Consider the following 16,506-nt stretch of genomic DNA (forward strand, 5'->3'; position numbering starts at 1 on the left):
AGTGTGGCTGCACGGCTGAGTACAAAGATGCTCCTGACACACTTTTTTGTCCTTCCAGGTTGTTTTTCGTGGGCTCCCGTGAGGGCCACCTCCCGGACCTTCTCTCCATGATCCACGTTGAGCGTTTTACACCCATCCCTGCTTTATTGTTCAATGTAAGCTGTGCTGGGGAGTGTGGGGATTGGACGTATCTGTGTGGTGCTCCTGCCAACTTTATGAGAAGACTGTTTGCGGGGAGGTGTACTAGCTTCTTGGGATACTTCCTGAGCCTCTCAGTGTTTCTTCCTTTTTCTTACAATTTTTTAAAAATATAAAAGTAAAACATAGTTATATTAGGGAAGGCAAATACTACAAAAGAATATAAAAGTGAATTAGTAAGATTTATCTATCTTTTCTGTCAGTGGCTTCCTTTTTTCCTCCTCCTTCTAGCTCCTCTTTTTTTTTTTTTTTTTGTTAAATCATATTTAGAAAAGCCAGGCCCGTTGTACACTAGCTACCCTAGGGGCCTCTGTTCATATCATAGGCATCATAGATTTATATATAGTAGATGGCATTAAAGTGTTTTATTTCAACAAAATCAGTAAATTATTAAGTATTCTGACAGATGGAAGGAGTCCTGAAGAAGGACTTTCATTTTCTAATTTGCACTAAGGTATTATTAGGCGTAAAGGCTAACAGGGACCCTGAGGAAGGCCTTACTCCAAGATTTGAAAAATAGTTCATTTTCTTGTCATTTAGTTCTTTCCTTTATGGTTTCATTACTTAAAGTTTTGGATTCATCTGGAATTTATATTTTGGTGAATGGAGTGAGGTAGGCATTCACTTAATTTTTTTCTCAAATGGCTAGCCAACTGTACAAATATCATTTATTGAATAATCCACTTTTCCATATTTTTCAAATTTTTATCATATAAAAGTAGCTAATTTTTAGAGTGCTTCTTATGTGCCAAGTACCATGATTTGCCCCTTAAATGTACAGTCATCTCAACTCATTCTTCCTCATCCTTGCATCAGCACCAAGCTTCCTTATTTAGCTTTATACGGAATATTTGAGAACTAAGGTGGGGCTGAGGGTACTTCTTCAGTTCCCCTCTCCCCACTGGAATTTTCATTGCAATTCTTACCTGTTTATTTGTCTTGATGAACTTTTGTATCATTTTATCAAAATAACAAAATATCCTCTCAATATATTGATTGGGATAGCACTGAATTTATAAATTTAGGGCAATCTGACATCATGTCTTGTAAATTAATCACCTTCCACCCCACTTTTCTCCTCTTAATATAGGGTCTCCTTTCTCTCTCTAGAATGGGCTCTTCTTGTTTTAAATCCTTTGTTGATAATTTGGGTGAAAAGACAGGTAGGGGGAACTCCATATTCTTGAAGTTAAAGCAAATCTATTATTTATTTATTTATTTTTAAATTTTATGTTATTTATTTTTTTATACAGCAGATTCTTATTAGTCATCAATTTTATCCACATCAGTGTATACATGTCAATCCCAATCTCCCAATTCATCCCCACCACCACCCCCCACCCCCTGCCACTTTCCCCCCTTGGTGTCCACACGTTTGTTCTCTACATCTGTGTCTCTGTTTCTGCCCTGCAAACCAGTTCATCTGTACCATTTTTCTAGGTTCCACATATATGCGTTAATATAGGATATTTGTTTTTCTCTTTCTGACTTACTTCATTCTGTATGGCAGTCTCTAGATCCATCCACGTCTCTACAAATGACCCAATCTCATTCCTTTTTATGGCTGAGTAATATTCCATTGTATATATGTACCACATCTTCTTTATCCATTCGTCTGTCGATGGACATTTAGGTTGCTTCCATCAATAGTGCTGCAGTGAACATTGGGGTGCATGTGTCTTTTTGAATTATGGTTTTCTCTGGGTATATGCCCAGTAGTGGGATTGCTGGGTCATATGGTAATTCTATTTTTAGTTTTTTAAGGAACCTCCATACTCTTCTCCATAGTGGCTGTATCAATTGACATTCCCACCAACAGTGCGAGAGGGTTCCCTTTTCTCCACACCCTCTTCAACCTTTGTTGTTTGTAGATTTTCTGATGATGCCCATTCTAACTGGTGTGAGGTGATACCTCATTGTAGTTTTGATTTGCACTTCTCTAATAATTACTGATGTTGAGCAGCTTTTCACGTGCTTCTTGGCCATCTGTATGTCTTCTTTGGAGAAATGTCTATTTAGGTCTTCTGCCCATTTTTTGATTGGGTTGTTTGTTTTTGTGATATTGAGCTGCATGAGCTGTTTGTATATTTTGGAGATTAATCCCTCATCAGTTGCTTCATTTGCAGATATTTCCTCCCATTCTGAGGGTTGTCTTTTTGTCTTGTTTGTAGTTTCCTTTGCTTTGCAAAAGCTTTTAAGTTTCATTAGGTCCCATTTGTTTATTTTTGTTTTTATTTCCATTACTCTAGGAAGTGGATCAAAAAAGATCTTGCTGTGATTTATGTCAAAGAGTGTTTTTCCTGTGTTTTCCTCTAAGAGTTTTATAGTGTCTGGTCTTACATTTAGGTCTCTAATCCATTTTGAGTTTATTTTTGTGTATGGTGTTAGGGAGTGTTCTAATTTCATTATTTTACATGTAGCTGTCCAGTTTCCCCAGCACCACTTATTGAAGAGACTGTCTTTTCTCCATTGTATATCCTTGCCTCCTTTGTCATAGATTAGTTGACCATAGGTGCTTGGGTTTATCTCTGGGCTTTCTATCCTGTTCCATTGATCTATATTTCTGTTTTTGTGCCAGTACCATATTGTCTTGATTACTGTAGCTTTGTAGTATAGTCTGAAGTCAGGGAGTCTGATTCCTCCAGCTCCGTTTTTTTCCCTCAAGACTGCTTTGGCTGTTAAAGCAAATCTAACCTTGTCCCAGGACTCTAGTCCCTGACTCCTGTCTTCTAGAACTCTTTTGTTCCAGAGGACAAATCCTTTCATACTTCTTCCCAGGGGGATGGTTCCATTTTGCTAATCTGCATTTCTAAGGTTCCAGGACAGTGAGATAGTTCTGGAGACATTTCCTCCACTTGTATGCCAGGTAGTTGGGACCCACGTATAACAGTCTCCAGAGGGCACAGTGTGATTCATGTTGAGGTTGGTGCATTGCAGTGAGGAGGGCCTCACTGTCTGCCATCAGAAGGGGAACCGAGTCTGGCTTGTTACTGAAGTGCTTGCAAAAAGAAGGGAGGCATTGAGTGCAGGAAGGGCCCCCAAAAGAAGAAGGAGAGAAGGCCATTGTGAAGAATGGACCTATCTGATGCCAAGGGATCACTGAAAAGACCTGGAGGTAATCTGGTGAAGCTAACTCAGCAGTCAGCAGATGTGGTGCTGACTGCTGGACGGTGGAGTCTCCTGGGTGGCTTGGTGGTGACAGTGCCCACTTCTCCCCAACCTCTGCCCCTCCAGTGCACCATGACACTCATCTACCTCACTGTGGAGGATGTCTTCCTGCTCATCAACTACTTCAGCTTCAGCTACTGGTTCTTTGTGGGCCTGTCTGTCGCTGGACAGCTCTACCTTCGCTGGAAGGAGCCCGAGCGGCCCCGGCCTCTCAAGGTCAGTGGCTCTAGGCTAGGAGGGGTGGGCCATCTCCCCAAGGTGACTTCTTCCCCATACCCCATTCTCCTGTTCCCCCATCCTATTTTATCTAATATCTCACCTCCCTTCATTTCAGCTGAGCCTGTTTTTTCCCATCGTGTTCTGCATATGCTCCTTGTTTCTGGTGGTTGTGCCCCTCTTCAGTGACACCATCAATTCCCTCATTGGCATCGGGATTGCCCTCTCTGGGGTCCCCATCTACTTCCTGGGTGTTTATCTGCCAGAGTCCCGGAGACCACTCTTTATTCGGAATGTCCTTGGTGAGCTTCTCTTTGCCTATCACACACTGGCCTTGTGTGTGTGTATATACAAAGACACATGCACAGGTGGGTGTGGCTAACAGCTTCCGCATACTAGTGATACGCTGGAAGCCTGGCCACCCCTTTTGGTCTTGACATGATCACTTTAATTCCAACTTTAGACTCGTAGTTTGGGGTTAAAACACTCCCTCCTGAAAGTTCAGTCCATATAGCAAGACAAGGAGTCATGCATCAGACCCTCTGGTGGGGCATGGGATGGAGGACAGTGAGGGTTGCTGGGAGTGAGCCTGGTACAGGGTACCCAGGGGACAGGTGGGGAGGGAACCACATGCTTTTAATCAGCCTTGTGGTGTTCAGACTGGGGCTGTGGCTAAATGTCAGTTTGCTAAATTCTATTCTCTATTTTCATTTAGCTGCTATCACCGAAGTCACCCAGAAGCTTTGCTTTTGCGTCCTGACTGAGCTAGATGTAGCTGAAGAGAGACAGGTTGAGAGGAAAACTGAGTAGAGGCCAGAGGTGATATCCCCTGAGGCCTGGAAGGCCGCTACCTGTGGCCACAGCCACCGAAGTCCAGATGACAAGACTGTGTGGACCAAACTCTCTTATACTCAAGGAGGGCTGTTGGCCCACATTATGTAAGGGGGCTCAGGGCTGATGGCCTGCTCAGGTGGTCACTCTCATCGGTAAGCTATGGGTCTCAGGATCTGGGGCCAGCCTGAAGGTGGGGACTTCAGAGGGTGGTGGTGGCGGAGGGCTCGGGGAATAGGGGAATGGTTGCTTAGTTTTGTTCCTGGTGAGTAGGTGCAGCCCTTGCAAACACTTACTTGGTGAGCTGCATTGGGGGAAGAGGGAGTGCTAGGTTAATAGCTGTGGCTGGTGGTTTCTGAATTTGAGGTTTGAACCGGGAGTTTCTACAAAGGGGCTGCTCTATGGGAAGTTTTCCTCTGACCAGGTCCAAGCATCTGACATTAGAGGCCTGAAATGCTACCATTTCTTCCTCTGGCTCAAAATCCTTCCCTGGTGAAAGAGTTGTATTCTATTATTTATTGATATTATTTAATCCAGGACACCAGTTCTAGCAAAGCATTGGTGTTCATTAATCTACAGGATGCAGTAGGCTGATTGTGTTTAAAAATTCAAAGTATCCCAAAGCAAGTCCCTCTGACCTTAGAGGTGTCTATGTGGTGGTGGGTCAGACTCTGACCACAGATTGTTTTGCTCGGTTTTAGCACAGTCTTCTGTTGAGTCTTACCTGCAGAGGTGAACTTTAAAGATTTTTTACTCATGTACCAGTTACACTTTAGTATACAGATAGGTCACATGTTACAAGCACCTGGCTCAAGTTCCACAAGGACAGATGAACAAATTCATGAGTCAGAGGTCTGGTAATACTGCTACTTTGAAAGATAATCCTTTATTTTACTTGAGACCTTAGGTCTCTGTTCTAGTTGACAAAAAGCAAATCCCTGGGTTTCTGGTATGAACTCTAAGAGGGCAGAAACTGTCCTAGGGTTCAGGTGAATCACTTGAATTCTTTCAGCTGTCAATGGTTTAGAGAACATCTCCTGGACCCAAACTGACAAGTAGCTTGTTCCTCTCTGTAAGGGCCGGTATGAGGGGCTGCTGTGAGACCCACGCAAGCCCATCTTGGTGCTAGAAGTGGTCATTTTTCTGAAAACCTCACGCCAGGCTGCATCCTCCTCCTCTTCTGTCCCTGACACCAGGCGCCAGGCTTGTTTTACACTGAGCCACCTTGGTGTGGATCACCGGGATAATGCACTCATCTCCTGCCTGCCTCCCCTTGCCTGAGGTCTGGTGGGGCTGCAGTCTCAGGAAGAGCTTGGTACTTTGGAGACTTCTGTTTTCTCTCTGTGGAGATCAGTGAAGACTCTGGAAGTAAAGCTGCTTCAACCTCCATCAGCAGATTCATGATCGGAAGCAACTAATTCTGGCGCTCAGGCTGTGCTTTAGCACCCAGGTCTGGCCAAAGGGGTAGGTTTGCCCTAATGGATGTTCCTTCATGGGCCACATGGCTGCACTGGATTGGACAACTGTCCTGTGATGATTCCAGACACTGTCATCCTGGACCCAGAAGAACCTGCTGGCTTGGTATGCCCCATGGGCTTCTTGTCCTTAGGTTTTGAAATTGGTCAACGATAAAGATGGGAACTATGAGGCAATCTACCTTTCTGACCATTCTTCTCCACCAAACCGGCCCCAGTTGCAGACAAGGGACTAACCTTGGTCACACTTGCTCAATAAAGGCAATTTAGGGGAGCATGCTCACAGCTGCCTTTTGTTCAGGGCATGCATGCATCTGTGAGAACATGGGAGTACATTCCTACTGTCATGGGTTGGGGATTTGCCTGACAACAGGGAGTCTTGTGCAAAGGCTGACTTGCCCAGACTGTGTAAACATGACTCCTGTCTGACCCAATCTGGCACCTATCCCAGGGATCCTCTGGAGCTAATCCTTCAAGCAGACTGCACTTGTCTTTGAAGGATCCCTGACCCAGGCTTTAGTTTTCTCTACTGAAGTAAATGACCAGCTGATCTCAGGAACTTGTTGCCTCCCAGTGGCTCCAGGGGGAAGCAAGGCCCTCACACTCCAGGTGCCCTAGTACTTGCTTAGTGAGCCATGTCACCCCCCTCTCATTACTGGATGGTGACCACATTCTTCCCCTCTGTGCTGGATACAGACTTCTCCCAGGAAGCCTTCTGAGGGAGGGATGCCAGAGACTCCTTACAGCACTCAGGCTTCCTAGTGGAATTAATTTCTGCGAGGCCTTTGTTGTTTATCTCCTTCAATCCTTCTCCTGGTGTGCTAATCCCTTTTGCAGTGGGTACAGTTTGTGAAGCTGTCAGCCCTTTAATGTTGGCAAACTGTAAATGAGTACAGAAACAGCAGTGAGCACATTATAATGGCAGAGTGGTTTTCAATCCTTTGTTTCTATGCTTACAGGAGACTGAGATGACTAGTATTAGATCTGTACGTTGCTGCCTGTTTTTGCAGCACTGAATTGCACCTTAGTGGATAGTTAGGTTGGGAAACCAAGTCTGTTTGTTGGTTTTATAACTGCAATAGTAGGGCCCGAATATACATACACATGGAAATTAATCACTTTGGGAGGTTTAACAACTTGTAGATAAGAAGATAAAGATGTACAAAAAATATAAAGTGAAATGGGTGCAGGTAGGAAAGAAAAGTAGAGATGCTTATGGAATCTTAGAATTGGCAGGAAGAAGACATTTCCTTGTGTAATTTATCTTCCCATGTGATAAGTCTGTGCCACAGGGCAAGAGGGCACACCTTGAATCAAAGTTTCTGTATATTGTTTCCCTAGACTTGTGCAGTCCAGTATGGTAGCTACTAGCTACATGTAGCTAGTTAAGTTAAATAAAATTTTAAAATTCAATTCCTCAGTTGCACTAATCACATTTCAAGTGCTCAACAGCCATATGTGGCTAATGGCTACTACTGCACAGTGCAGATATAGAACCTATTCGTCACTGCAGAATAAATGCCAACTCAGTCAGAGTTAAGGCATTTGTGGTTTGGAAAGGAATCAAGAGATACAAGTTTTGGTAAAAAAAATTGGTCCTGTCGACTGTAGTTTGTTTTTGGTGAGTGCTGTGTCTAGTTAAACATTTCTCAATGGAAAGCCAAGTTTAGGATGTACTTTGCATTTCCTCACTTGCCTTAAGTTCTTAAGTGTCTGAAACTTCTCACCAACCCCTCCCCCTTTTTGGCGGGGTGGTAAAGGGAGCAGGGAGTATGGTGGGAAAGCACATTAGATAGTCAGATTTAAAAAGGTTTTAAAGGAATTACTTGCTCCCCTGTTCAAAGTTAGTTTTTATTAAAGAGATTCATACATACCCTGTTCCTTGGCACCACTGCCAGAGGAAACTAGCAATCTTTACAACCATTATCAAAGTCAGGAAGCAGGGAGGTAGAGATAGCTGTTAACTAAAACCTCTCATGGCTCAGGCAGATTCTACTTTCTTTCCTAATGGCCATTACTATCCAGTCTGTGCCGCTACAAGGGACCCACTGCAGCCCTTCTAGAGTCCCTCTATCAAAAGAAACAGCCTTTTACTGGAGGCAGGTGGCCTGGGAAAGCCCAGTCTTAGTGCTGACAAAACGGGAGACGCTCTTCCCCTTAATTGGCTTTGGCGTAGGAGGAGAATGGGAATGCAGGTAAGATGTCTGGGCCAGGAAGCTTCACTTTCACAGCATCTCCCCCGCCCCCAGACTCTACGGTCAGTTTTGACTGAGACAAAGGGGGGCCCTACAGATAGTAGAAAAGACGCACTCCCTTAGTGCAAGTTTTCACCATGGTGGAATGGTGCTGTTGGATATGCTTTTTCCTTCCACGTGTTAAGCTAGAAGCCCGAGAGGATGTTAACTAGTGTGGCTGACACTGCAGTCACAGAACCCTCAGGGGCTTGTGGTAGAACCTCAGGGATGTCACAGGATCATCAGTCTGAATCCAGGTCATGGGGGCTGTCATAGCCAAACTCCTTCTGCACATCCAAAGGGTATTTGCTCCACATCTGTGGTCCTCTGTTGTCTCCTTCTTCTTCACTGAGGCTGTTGTAATCATCAGAGACTAGAATGAGATAACAGGAATGGGCTCTAATTGTATGGTTTTCTAAATGACCACAAAAGCCCCTTCCCTTCTCAAAAACGTTTGTTTTGTTTCCTATTATAAAATACTTGCTCAATAAAGAAAATTTAGAATATAGAACAATTTTTTTAAAAGCAATAAAATTCTTACCATGTAAACCAAGTCCTTTAACATTGGAGTGCTTTGTCATTTTCCTCTCAGTATTTTTTTGTTGTTGTTATAATAGTTGTAGTCATATTGCAAATATAATTTTGTTCCTTGCCACTTCCCCAATAGAATATCCCATAGCTCGATTAACTGTTCCTCTATCATCAAACACCAAGAAAGTCGAAGAACTGTGGTGCCAGAGCATCCTTCCTTCCTCTTCCCCCACGTACCATGTCTGTGTTGTTGCACAGGTAAATGCAACAATTCCTTGGCTTGTGAAAACCCTGGGCCCACTCCTACTGGCAAACCTCTCCAGCACTCTATTCAAAGTAGGAGGGAAAGGGACCATTGCTAGGCAATGAAAGAACTAAGGATTTGAACCCAGGCCTAACTGACATTATATATCCAGCAGCCCCCCTGGGAACACTGGTCCTTGCATGTCCTACAGCTCCACCAGCTTGTGGTCAAGCTGGTGGAGCTCAAAGGGCAGAAAAGGAAAACCAGCTAAGATATACCTGTCAACCTTGCTCACACCTCAGTCCCAGATCCCACCAGTCCCTCCCCAACCAGGGCTGCTACCACCTACCTCTGGAATCTTCATCTCCGTCACTGTTCTCCTCCTCTGGGTACTCATTGCGCCAATTATTCTCACTGTTCTCATCATCTTCATCTTCATAAATGTCCTCTGGTTGTTGGTCATCATTCACCTGCACATCTCAACATAAACATGAGTATAAGTCAAAACCTCTAAAGTTATGCTCTGGGGGAAGCTATAAGCAGACCAACTGGGAGAGATGTCATTTAAGGGTGATGTGTGAAAAAGAGAAAACATAGGTGTTAGTTTGGTAGAGGCTGCAGTAACCTTAGGCTGTGAGAGGGAGACAGTAGCCCTACTCTACTCAGAGTCCAGCTCCAGGAACCACATTTCCTGGTTGGATGATCTGAACTCTACCAGAAGGGAACGCAGCAGGGTGCGGAGGAGAGACAGCTCTGAGCAGGTGATGGCAGTGATCTTCAAACTGCTGAAGGCCAGCCAGGTAGGAGAGGGATTATATGGATTACAGGTGATGCCAAAGGTTAGAGCCAAAACCCAAGTGTGAAATGCAGAAAGGAGGGGGGCTGTGCAGTCGTCCAAGGTGGGTACCTGACTGTGAGGCCACTTATAGTGCAGGTGTGGGACAGGGTGTTTCTCTCATAATAAGAGGATGAGAGGTAGACCTTAACTTTTCTCATTAATAATTTTAGAATTTAATAACGTCAGGATGTTAGCTTTCTTAATCCAAGGTTTTTCACCCTTTAAGATACAATTAAAAAAAAAAAACAAAACTTTTGTTTCCATAGGTCCCCTACACAAAATGGCTAAGTATTTCCATATAGCCTATGCACATTCTCTCATATACTTTATTCTTTTAAATTTTTACTTATTTATTTTTTAAATTAATTTTTATTGGAGTATAGTTGCTTTACTCCTCTCATATACTTTAAATCATCTCTAGATTACTTGTAATACCTAATACAACGCAAATACTATGTAAATAGTTGCCAGTGTGCAGCAAATTCAAATTTTGCCTTTTGTAACTTTCTGGAATTTCCCCCACCGGAATATTTTTGATCTGTGGTTGGTTGAATTCGGGGATGCAGAGCCCACGGAACCTGCAGATTACATAGCACCAACTGCATAAACAAGACTATGTTGCAAACCTTGTAAGAGACTCATTAAGAGCAAAAAGTATCAATGTAGACTGTCTTTCCCAAAATTCCTGCACTAAACCCAGGTTTCTAAAAGGCATTTAGGATAAATTTTTCCTTTTAAGCAAGGATAAGAAGAACTAAGAACAACGGCGATCAGGAGTAGAACCTAGGGAGGCAAAGCACGTGACTAGAAAATGAACTGAGGCTGCCTCATGCCCCCTGCCTCACGGGCCCCCTTACCAACTCCCACTCTTGGCTATAGGGCTGCACAGAGAGGATGTTCTCAATCCATCCTGGAGTGGCCATGTCCAAATAGTAAATGTCATACACATAGTTGTCCTTCTGTTCCTCCTGGTACCCAACTCTTGGTCCATCTTCAGATACAGTCAACCGCTCACGGATCAACTCTACAGAATTGCAGAGGATCACATCTGGGTCAGATGTCTGTAAAGAGAACAGCAGATGATACATGCATAACTTAAAACATGGATGTCCCAAGAGGAGGAGCCTAAGACCTCGGTGAAGGAAGCCTCCCTGCAGTTCTCTATGTTGAATTCAAGATTCTTATCCCCATGGCCTACTAGTCTCTTCTCAGTTATCTATGAAATTTTAAAAAAATCAAGTCTCTATAAAATGAATGTGTAGTACTTTTTTTAAGATAGAAACTTACAAGATAGCTTCCTGCTCTTTTGTGCTTGGCTGACATAAGAGAGCACACGGGAAGACTGGCCTGAGGAAGGGGAGAGCCAGCAGAGCTGGCTAGTCTTGCCCCCAGGCTCTGCTTCTACAGGTCTTCTCTGAGCTCCTTTGGTATGATGTTCTCCCCTTGGAGATCCACAGGCTGACAGCAGCACCCCTATGGTTGACCCCCAAATGGGTCTGCATTTTGTGTGGCCTCCTATAGGGGCCTATGGGCGATTCCTGGACCCTGGTGACTACCACCAGCCATCACCCACCACTTGGCTTGCTCACCCTGACATCCTGCTTTTAATCACAAACGAGGGTGGCCTCCCCTATAATCCTTTTTCTGATAGTTTGAGATGGATTGCCCCAGAATAGAACTTGCCCAGGTAAGATGTGCTCCAGTGGCAAGAGGCTGTGTTGTCTAGGGTAGCACAGGTCACTTTGGAAACCAGAGGGACATGCTGCCAGTCACTCTCGACAGGTTCATCACCGGAAGCTCTGCAGCTCAAACCAGACACCATACAGGAGGAAGAGGGGGGTGTCCCATGGCCAGGGCAGATAAAGGGAGACCAATGTTCTCATCATTTACAGGCTACAGGGAATTAATTTTTTCTTGCTCCAAAGTCAAAGGGAACTAGAGATGTCAGTTTTTGTGCAGACTCTTGACCAACCTCAAAGCTGCTTACAAGAAAACTTCTGGTTCCAACTCACAAGCCCCCAGGCTTCAGTTCAACAAATTATGCAGCCATTAAAATATTTACAAAAACTATCAATACAGGGACTTCCCTGGTGGTGCAGTGGTTAAGAATCTGCCTGCCAACGCAGGGGACATGGGTTCGAGCCCTGGTCCAGGAAGATCCCACATGCTGCGGAGCAACTAAGCCCGTGCGCCACAACTACTGAGCCTGAACTCTAAAGCCCGCGATCCACAACTACTGAAGCCTGTGCACCTAGAGCCCGTGCTTTGCAACAAGAGAAGCCACTGCAATGGGAAGCCTGCGCAGCACAACTAGAGAAAGCCCGCGCACAGCAACGAAGACCCAACACAACCAAAAATAAATAAATATATTAAAAAAACAAAACAACAGAGGCTTCCCTGGTAGCGCAGTGGTGAAGAAGTCACCTGCCAATGCAGGGGACACGGGTTCGAGCCCTGGTCCGGGAAGATCCCACATGCTGCGGTGCAACTAAGCCCATGCGCCACAACTACTGAGCCTGTGCTGCAGAGCCTGCGTGCCACAACTACTGAAACCCGCATGCCTAGAGCCTGTGCTCTGCAACAAGAGAAGACACTGCAATGAGAAGTCTGTGCACCACAACGAAGAGTAGCCCCCGCTCACCACAACTAGAGAAAGCCCGCGTGCAGCAACAAAGACCCAATGCAGCCAAAAATAAATAAAAATTAAAAAAACAAACTAGCAATACAGAAAAACGCCAGACATAGAATTTTACACTCAAAAGGAAATAAACCAATTTTACACTCAAAAGGAAATAAACCAATTTTACTCCAGTTATCTTTGGGATGGGGGTAAAATGGGTGATTCGCCCCTGCCCTTTTACTTTTAATTTTGCTACTATTTTTTCAAATTTCCTGTAATGAACATACATTATTTTCATAAAAGAAAAATTGTTTTAAAGTCTAGTCTGTGTATGTTTACCTATATCTTCAATTATGCTACAAACAGCATTTTCTATTATTAAACATAAATAAGTATTTTCCCATCTTTCCAGTCTTTATGGTTATCAATTTAATGGTCCAAGCAGTTGCACATGTCAATTTCTTAGACATAATTTTTAGCCTCCATACACAACATTGCAATGAATGTGTCAATTCTTGCATTTGAAAAATGGGGATAAAAGTACCTACCTCATATGGTTTTTGTGAGGATAAAATGAATTAAAGTGGGGGGGAAACGTACCTAACACAGTACTTGACACGTAATTACTTAGTATACCAATAGTTGCTTTTGTTAATACCATAGCTATTTGCTTCTGCTGAATTATTTCCCTAGGATAAATCCTGGGGGTGCAATTACTAAATAAAATGAACTGAACTTTTCCCTTTTAATTTTTCAGATTTGTTGTCAAATATACTTTGTTTAAAACTTAGATCATGTCGGGACTTCCCTGGTGGCTCAGTGGTTAAGACTCCACGCTCCCAATGCAGGGGGCCTGGGTTCGATCCCTGGTCGGGGAACTAGATCCCACATGTGTGCCGCAAGTAAGGAGCCTGCCTGCGGCAACTAAGACCCCACGCAACCAAATAAATAAATAGATAAATAAATAAAAACTTAAAAAAAAAAACAACCCAAAACTGAGATCATTTCAATTTAAGAAGAAACCCACTGTAATGTGGCAGAGAAATGCTCTCACTAATTTTAAAATCTCTTTAGAGACTTCCCTGGTGGTACAATGGTTAAGAATCCGCCTGCCAATGCAGGGGACATGGGTCCGAGCCCTGGGCTGGGAAGATCCCACATGCTGCGGAGCAACTAAGCCCGTGCGCCACAACTACTGAACCTGCGCTCTAGAGCCCGCGAGCCACAACTACTGAAGCCCGTGTGCCTAGAGCCCGTGCTCCACAATAAGAGAAGCCACCGCAATGAGAAGGCCGTGCACCACAAGGAAGAGTAGCCCCTGCTCGCCGCAACTAGAGAAAGCCCGCGTGCAGCAACGAAGACCCAACGCAGCCAACAACAACAAAAAATCTCTTTACATTTTTGGACGGCTTTAGAATCCAAACAATAAAAATAGTTTTAAAATACTAGGCTCCAATCTATTTTTAGGATGCCTGATATTACTGTAAAGCCCTGCTGTTTTCCCAAAGGCTTGCATCAATTTTAAGCACAACAGTCGTACAATTTTAATCACAGCCTTGCCAGCAGAGCTACCGGCAACCCTTTTCCTGATAGTCTAGTAGGCATAAAACCTCAAGTTTGCTTTCAGTTTAAATTTATGTTCTTTAATAATTATTCTGCGCAAACATTTTTGATGTGTTTACAGTTTGTATTGCATTGTTGGGAAAATCTGTGTTCATATCCTTCCTAACTTATCTACTAGTTTTTCTTATATGATTTAATGAGCTATTTAATTGACTTCATTCCACTGAACATTGGTTTACTTTTAAAAATGTGTAACTCATGATGCAGTGTGGAATTAGTTTTGGTAAAAGAGGTGGCTATGGACATCATGCCCAAATTGTTATCCAGGTATACTAAGAATGTGATTAAATCTTTTGCTTGATATATTTTGAATAAAAATTTCATTTTTTAAAAGTAAAGTTATTTTTTATTTATTTATTTTTGGCTGTGTTGGGTCTTCGTTGCTGCGTGCAGGCTTTCTCTAGTTGCGGAGAGTGGGGGCTACTCTTTGCTGCGGTGCGCGGGCTTCTCATTGCGGTGGCTTCCCTTGTTGCAGAGCACAGGCTCTAGGTGCGCGGGCTCAGTAGTTGTGGCGCACAGGCTTAGTTGCTCCGCGGCATTTGGGATCTTCCTGGACCAGGGTTTGAACCCGTGTCCCCAGCATTGAGCATTGGCAGGCGGATTCTTAACCACTGCGCCACCAGGGAAGCCCAAAATTTCATTTTTTTAAACTTCAAAAACTTAAAAGGAGATTTGAAAAATGTGTATCAAGAGGGGGCATACCTTAGATTGAGAATTTTCTATTTCTTTGGTCTTATTGCATGTAGTTGACTTTGCTTTTTGGAAGTGAGGTACAAAACTAACTTAGAAAATGTAATTAGTAGAAAGTAACACTGGGGGCTTCCCTGGTGGCACAGTGGTTGAGAATCCGCCTGCCAATGCAGGGGAGAGGGGTTCAATCCCTGGTCCGGGAAGATCCCATATGCCGTGACACAACTAAGCCCGTGTGCCACAACTACTGAGCCTGCACTCTAGAGCCCGTGAGCCACAACTACTGAAGCCTGCGCGCCTAGAGCCCATGCTCTGCAACAAGAGAAGCCACCACAATGAGAAGCCCGCACACTGCAACGAAGAGTAGACTCGCCTCAACTAGAGAAAGCCCACGCACAGCAACGAAGACCCAACAGAGCCAAAGATAAACTTAAAAAGAAAAAAAAAAAGTAACACTGAATTAAATGTGAGAAGACTTGCATTCTAATCCAAAATCTGCCTCAAACTTGGTATGCTACCCAGGCCTGGTCCTTTAACCTCCCTTTAATGAGTTTTCCCCTCTGCTTTATCTTTACCTTGGTCAGACTCCTCCAGTGATTCCCCATCTCTGGGTGAAAGGCAATGTATCCTTGCAACTACCTAGTTGAAAGGGTTTAGTAGGTATCCTCTCCCCAAATTCCTTACTATCTTCCCCCATCCCCCTGGGCTCCATGCACAATGACCTTGCAAACACCAGACAAATTTGGCTTCAGGGTCTTTGCACTTAGAGCTCCTCAGTGTGAAACCCCTCTGCCCAAGATATCCGCAGTGCCTTGCCATTCAAGTCTTTACTCAAAAGTCATTTTCTCAGTGAAAATGACATTGAAATGGAATGATGAATGAAGCGCCCCAATAGCCCATTTCACCATCTGACATTGAATTTGTTTGACGTTTCTCTCCTCTACCTGAATGTTAGGTCCTCACTGCTGTATCCACAGAACCTAAGAACCATGCCTGGCACATAGTGGGCGCTGAGTAAATACTTGTTGAATGGATAATCTAACCTGTAAAACATGTCCATCAAGCTGGATGGATCATCCATCTCTAAAGTGAAGCCATGTGTACCCTCTTTAACTGTGTGCTAACTTTGCGTACTCTCTGTCCCGAGAAGCCCAGAGCTCGACTCCCGGCGTGTACTCACTTTGCAGGAGATCGCGGCGGCCTCTGGGTCTCCTTCCTCGTGGACCAGGTCCAACAGCTGGAAGCCTGCGTCCTCGGCGGCTTCTGGGCTTCCAGGCGCGTCCTCGGACCCCAAGCCGCCCGAAGGAATTCCCGAGGATCGGTGGCTAGAGACTACCCTGTAGCGGCCGTTCTGCCGGATCTCCCGAGCCGACGCACGGAGATGACGGCGGATTCGCTGCTGGCTGCCCTGGGACGGGCGCAGGGCGGCTCGCACGAGCGGCTGTACTGGCTCCTCCTGCGGGGAGTGGGGAGGGGGGAAGAAGCGGGGTTGTGGGGCGGCATAATCAGGGGTTCGTGAAAGGGTGAGGAAAAATGATGCACCCCAGCTGCGCCCTAAGATCCCTTTCACACTGGCTCCCTCCCGGCCCTATACCTGGGAGCGCACGGTGGCCACCAACTGGAAGACATTATTTTCTGCTGCTCTCTCCAGATCCTCCGGAGGCGTCTTTTGGGCTCCCGACTCAACTGCGCTGGGGCACAGGCGTTTACAAGCGAGGACAAGTGCCTCAGCGGGTTCCGCACTGCGTTTCCGCTTCACGCGGAGGACCGCCGTCATGCCCACCTCCATAGCAGCTGTCGTGGAGCACTATGGGAGTGCGCGGGCTGCGACGGAAGAG

At 44.8% G+C, this 16,506-nt stretch overlaps 2 protein-coding genes across 12 annotated transcripts in view; one reads left to right on the top strand and one right to left on the bottom strand.

The window, feature by feature from the left end:
* SLC7A6 (solute carrier family 7 member 6) overlaps nt 1-6,162 on the top strand; it is a 34,805-nt gene extending 28,643 nt beyond the window's left edge. For 9 of the 10 annotated variants that reach the window (XM_082436096.1, XM_082436099.1, XM_082436100.1 and 6 more), the window contains 4 exons: nt 59-155; nt 3,433-3,582; nt 3,701-3,884; nt 4,298-6,162. In XM_082436096.1, the coding sequence (XP_082292222.1) occupies nt 59-155; nt 3,433-3,582; nt 3,701-3,884; nt 4,298-4,392 (526 nt within the window). In that variant the 3' untranslated portion in view covers nt 4,393-6,162. The remainder of the gene's footprint in view (nt 1-58; nt 156-3,432; nt 3,583-3,700; nt 3,885-4,297) is intronic. The other variant, XR_014256438.1, reaches the window with a different exon arrangement.
* A 1,563-nt stretch (nt 6,163-7,725) lies between these two features.
* On the bottom strand, nt 7,726-16,500 carry SLC7A6OS (solute carrier family 7 member 6 opposite strand). Of its 2 annotated transcripts, none has more exons than XM_082436119.1 (5): nt 16,263-16,500; nt 15,849-16,124; nt 10,593-10,796; nt 9,247-9,367; nt 7,726-8,476 (listed from the first exon to the last, which is right to left on the bottom strand). In XM_082436119.1, the coding sequence occupies exons 1-5, from the start codon at nt 16,455-16,457 to the stop codon at nt 8,313-8,315; spliced, it is 960 nt and encodes a 319-aa protein (XP_082292245.1). In that variant the 5' UTR covers nt 16,458-16,500; the 3' UTR covers nt 7,726-8,312. The 2 variants fall into 2 exon arrangements, with proteins under 2 accessions (XP_082292245.1, XP_082292246.1); XM_082436120.1 differs by having other exon boundaries at nt 7,726-8,495; nt 16,263-16,498.
* Between the last annotated feature and the right edge of the window lie 6 nt (nt 16,501-16,506).

Source organism: Balaenoptera physalus, assembly GCF_965194825.1.
Source record: "Balaenoptera physalus genome assembly, chromosome: 19".
Classification (NCBI taxonomy): domain Eukaryota; kingdom Metazoa; phylum Chordata; class Mammalia; order Artiodactyla; family Balaenopteridae; genus Balaenoptera; species Balaenoptera physalus.

Excerpts from the sequence above, each read along its gene's own strand:
- SLC7A6OS (XM_082436119.1), bottom strand. The coding sequence starts at position 16,457 with ATGGAGGTGGGCATGACGGCGGTCCTCCGCGTGAAGCGGAAACGCAGT. Across the intron at positions 10,797-15,848 it reads CCGCCGCGATCTCCTGCAAA|ACATCTGACCCAGATGTGAT; the intron begins GTGAGTACACGC and ends TTCTCTTTACAG. Across the intron at positions 9,368-10,592 it reads ATAGCCAAGAGTGGGAGTTG|GTGAATGATGACCAACAACC; the intron begins GTAAGGGGGCCC and ends TGAGATGTGCAG.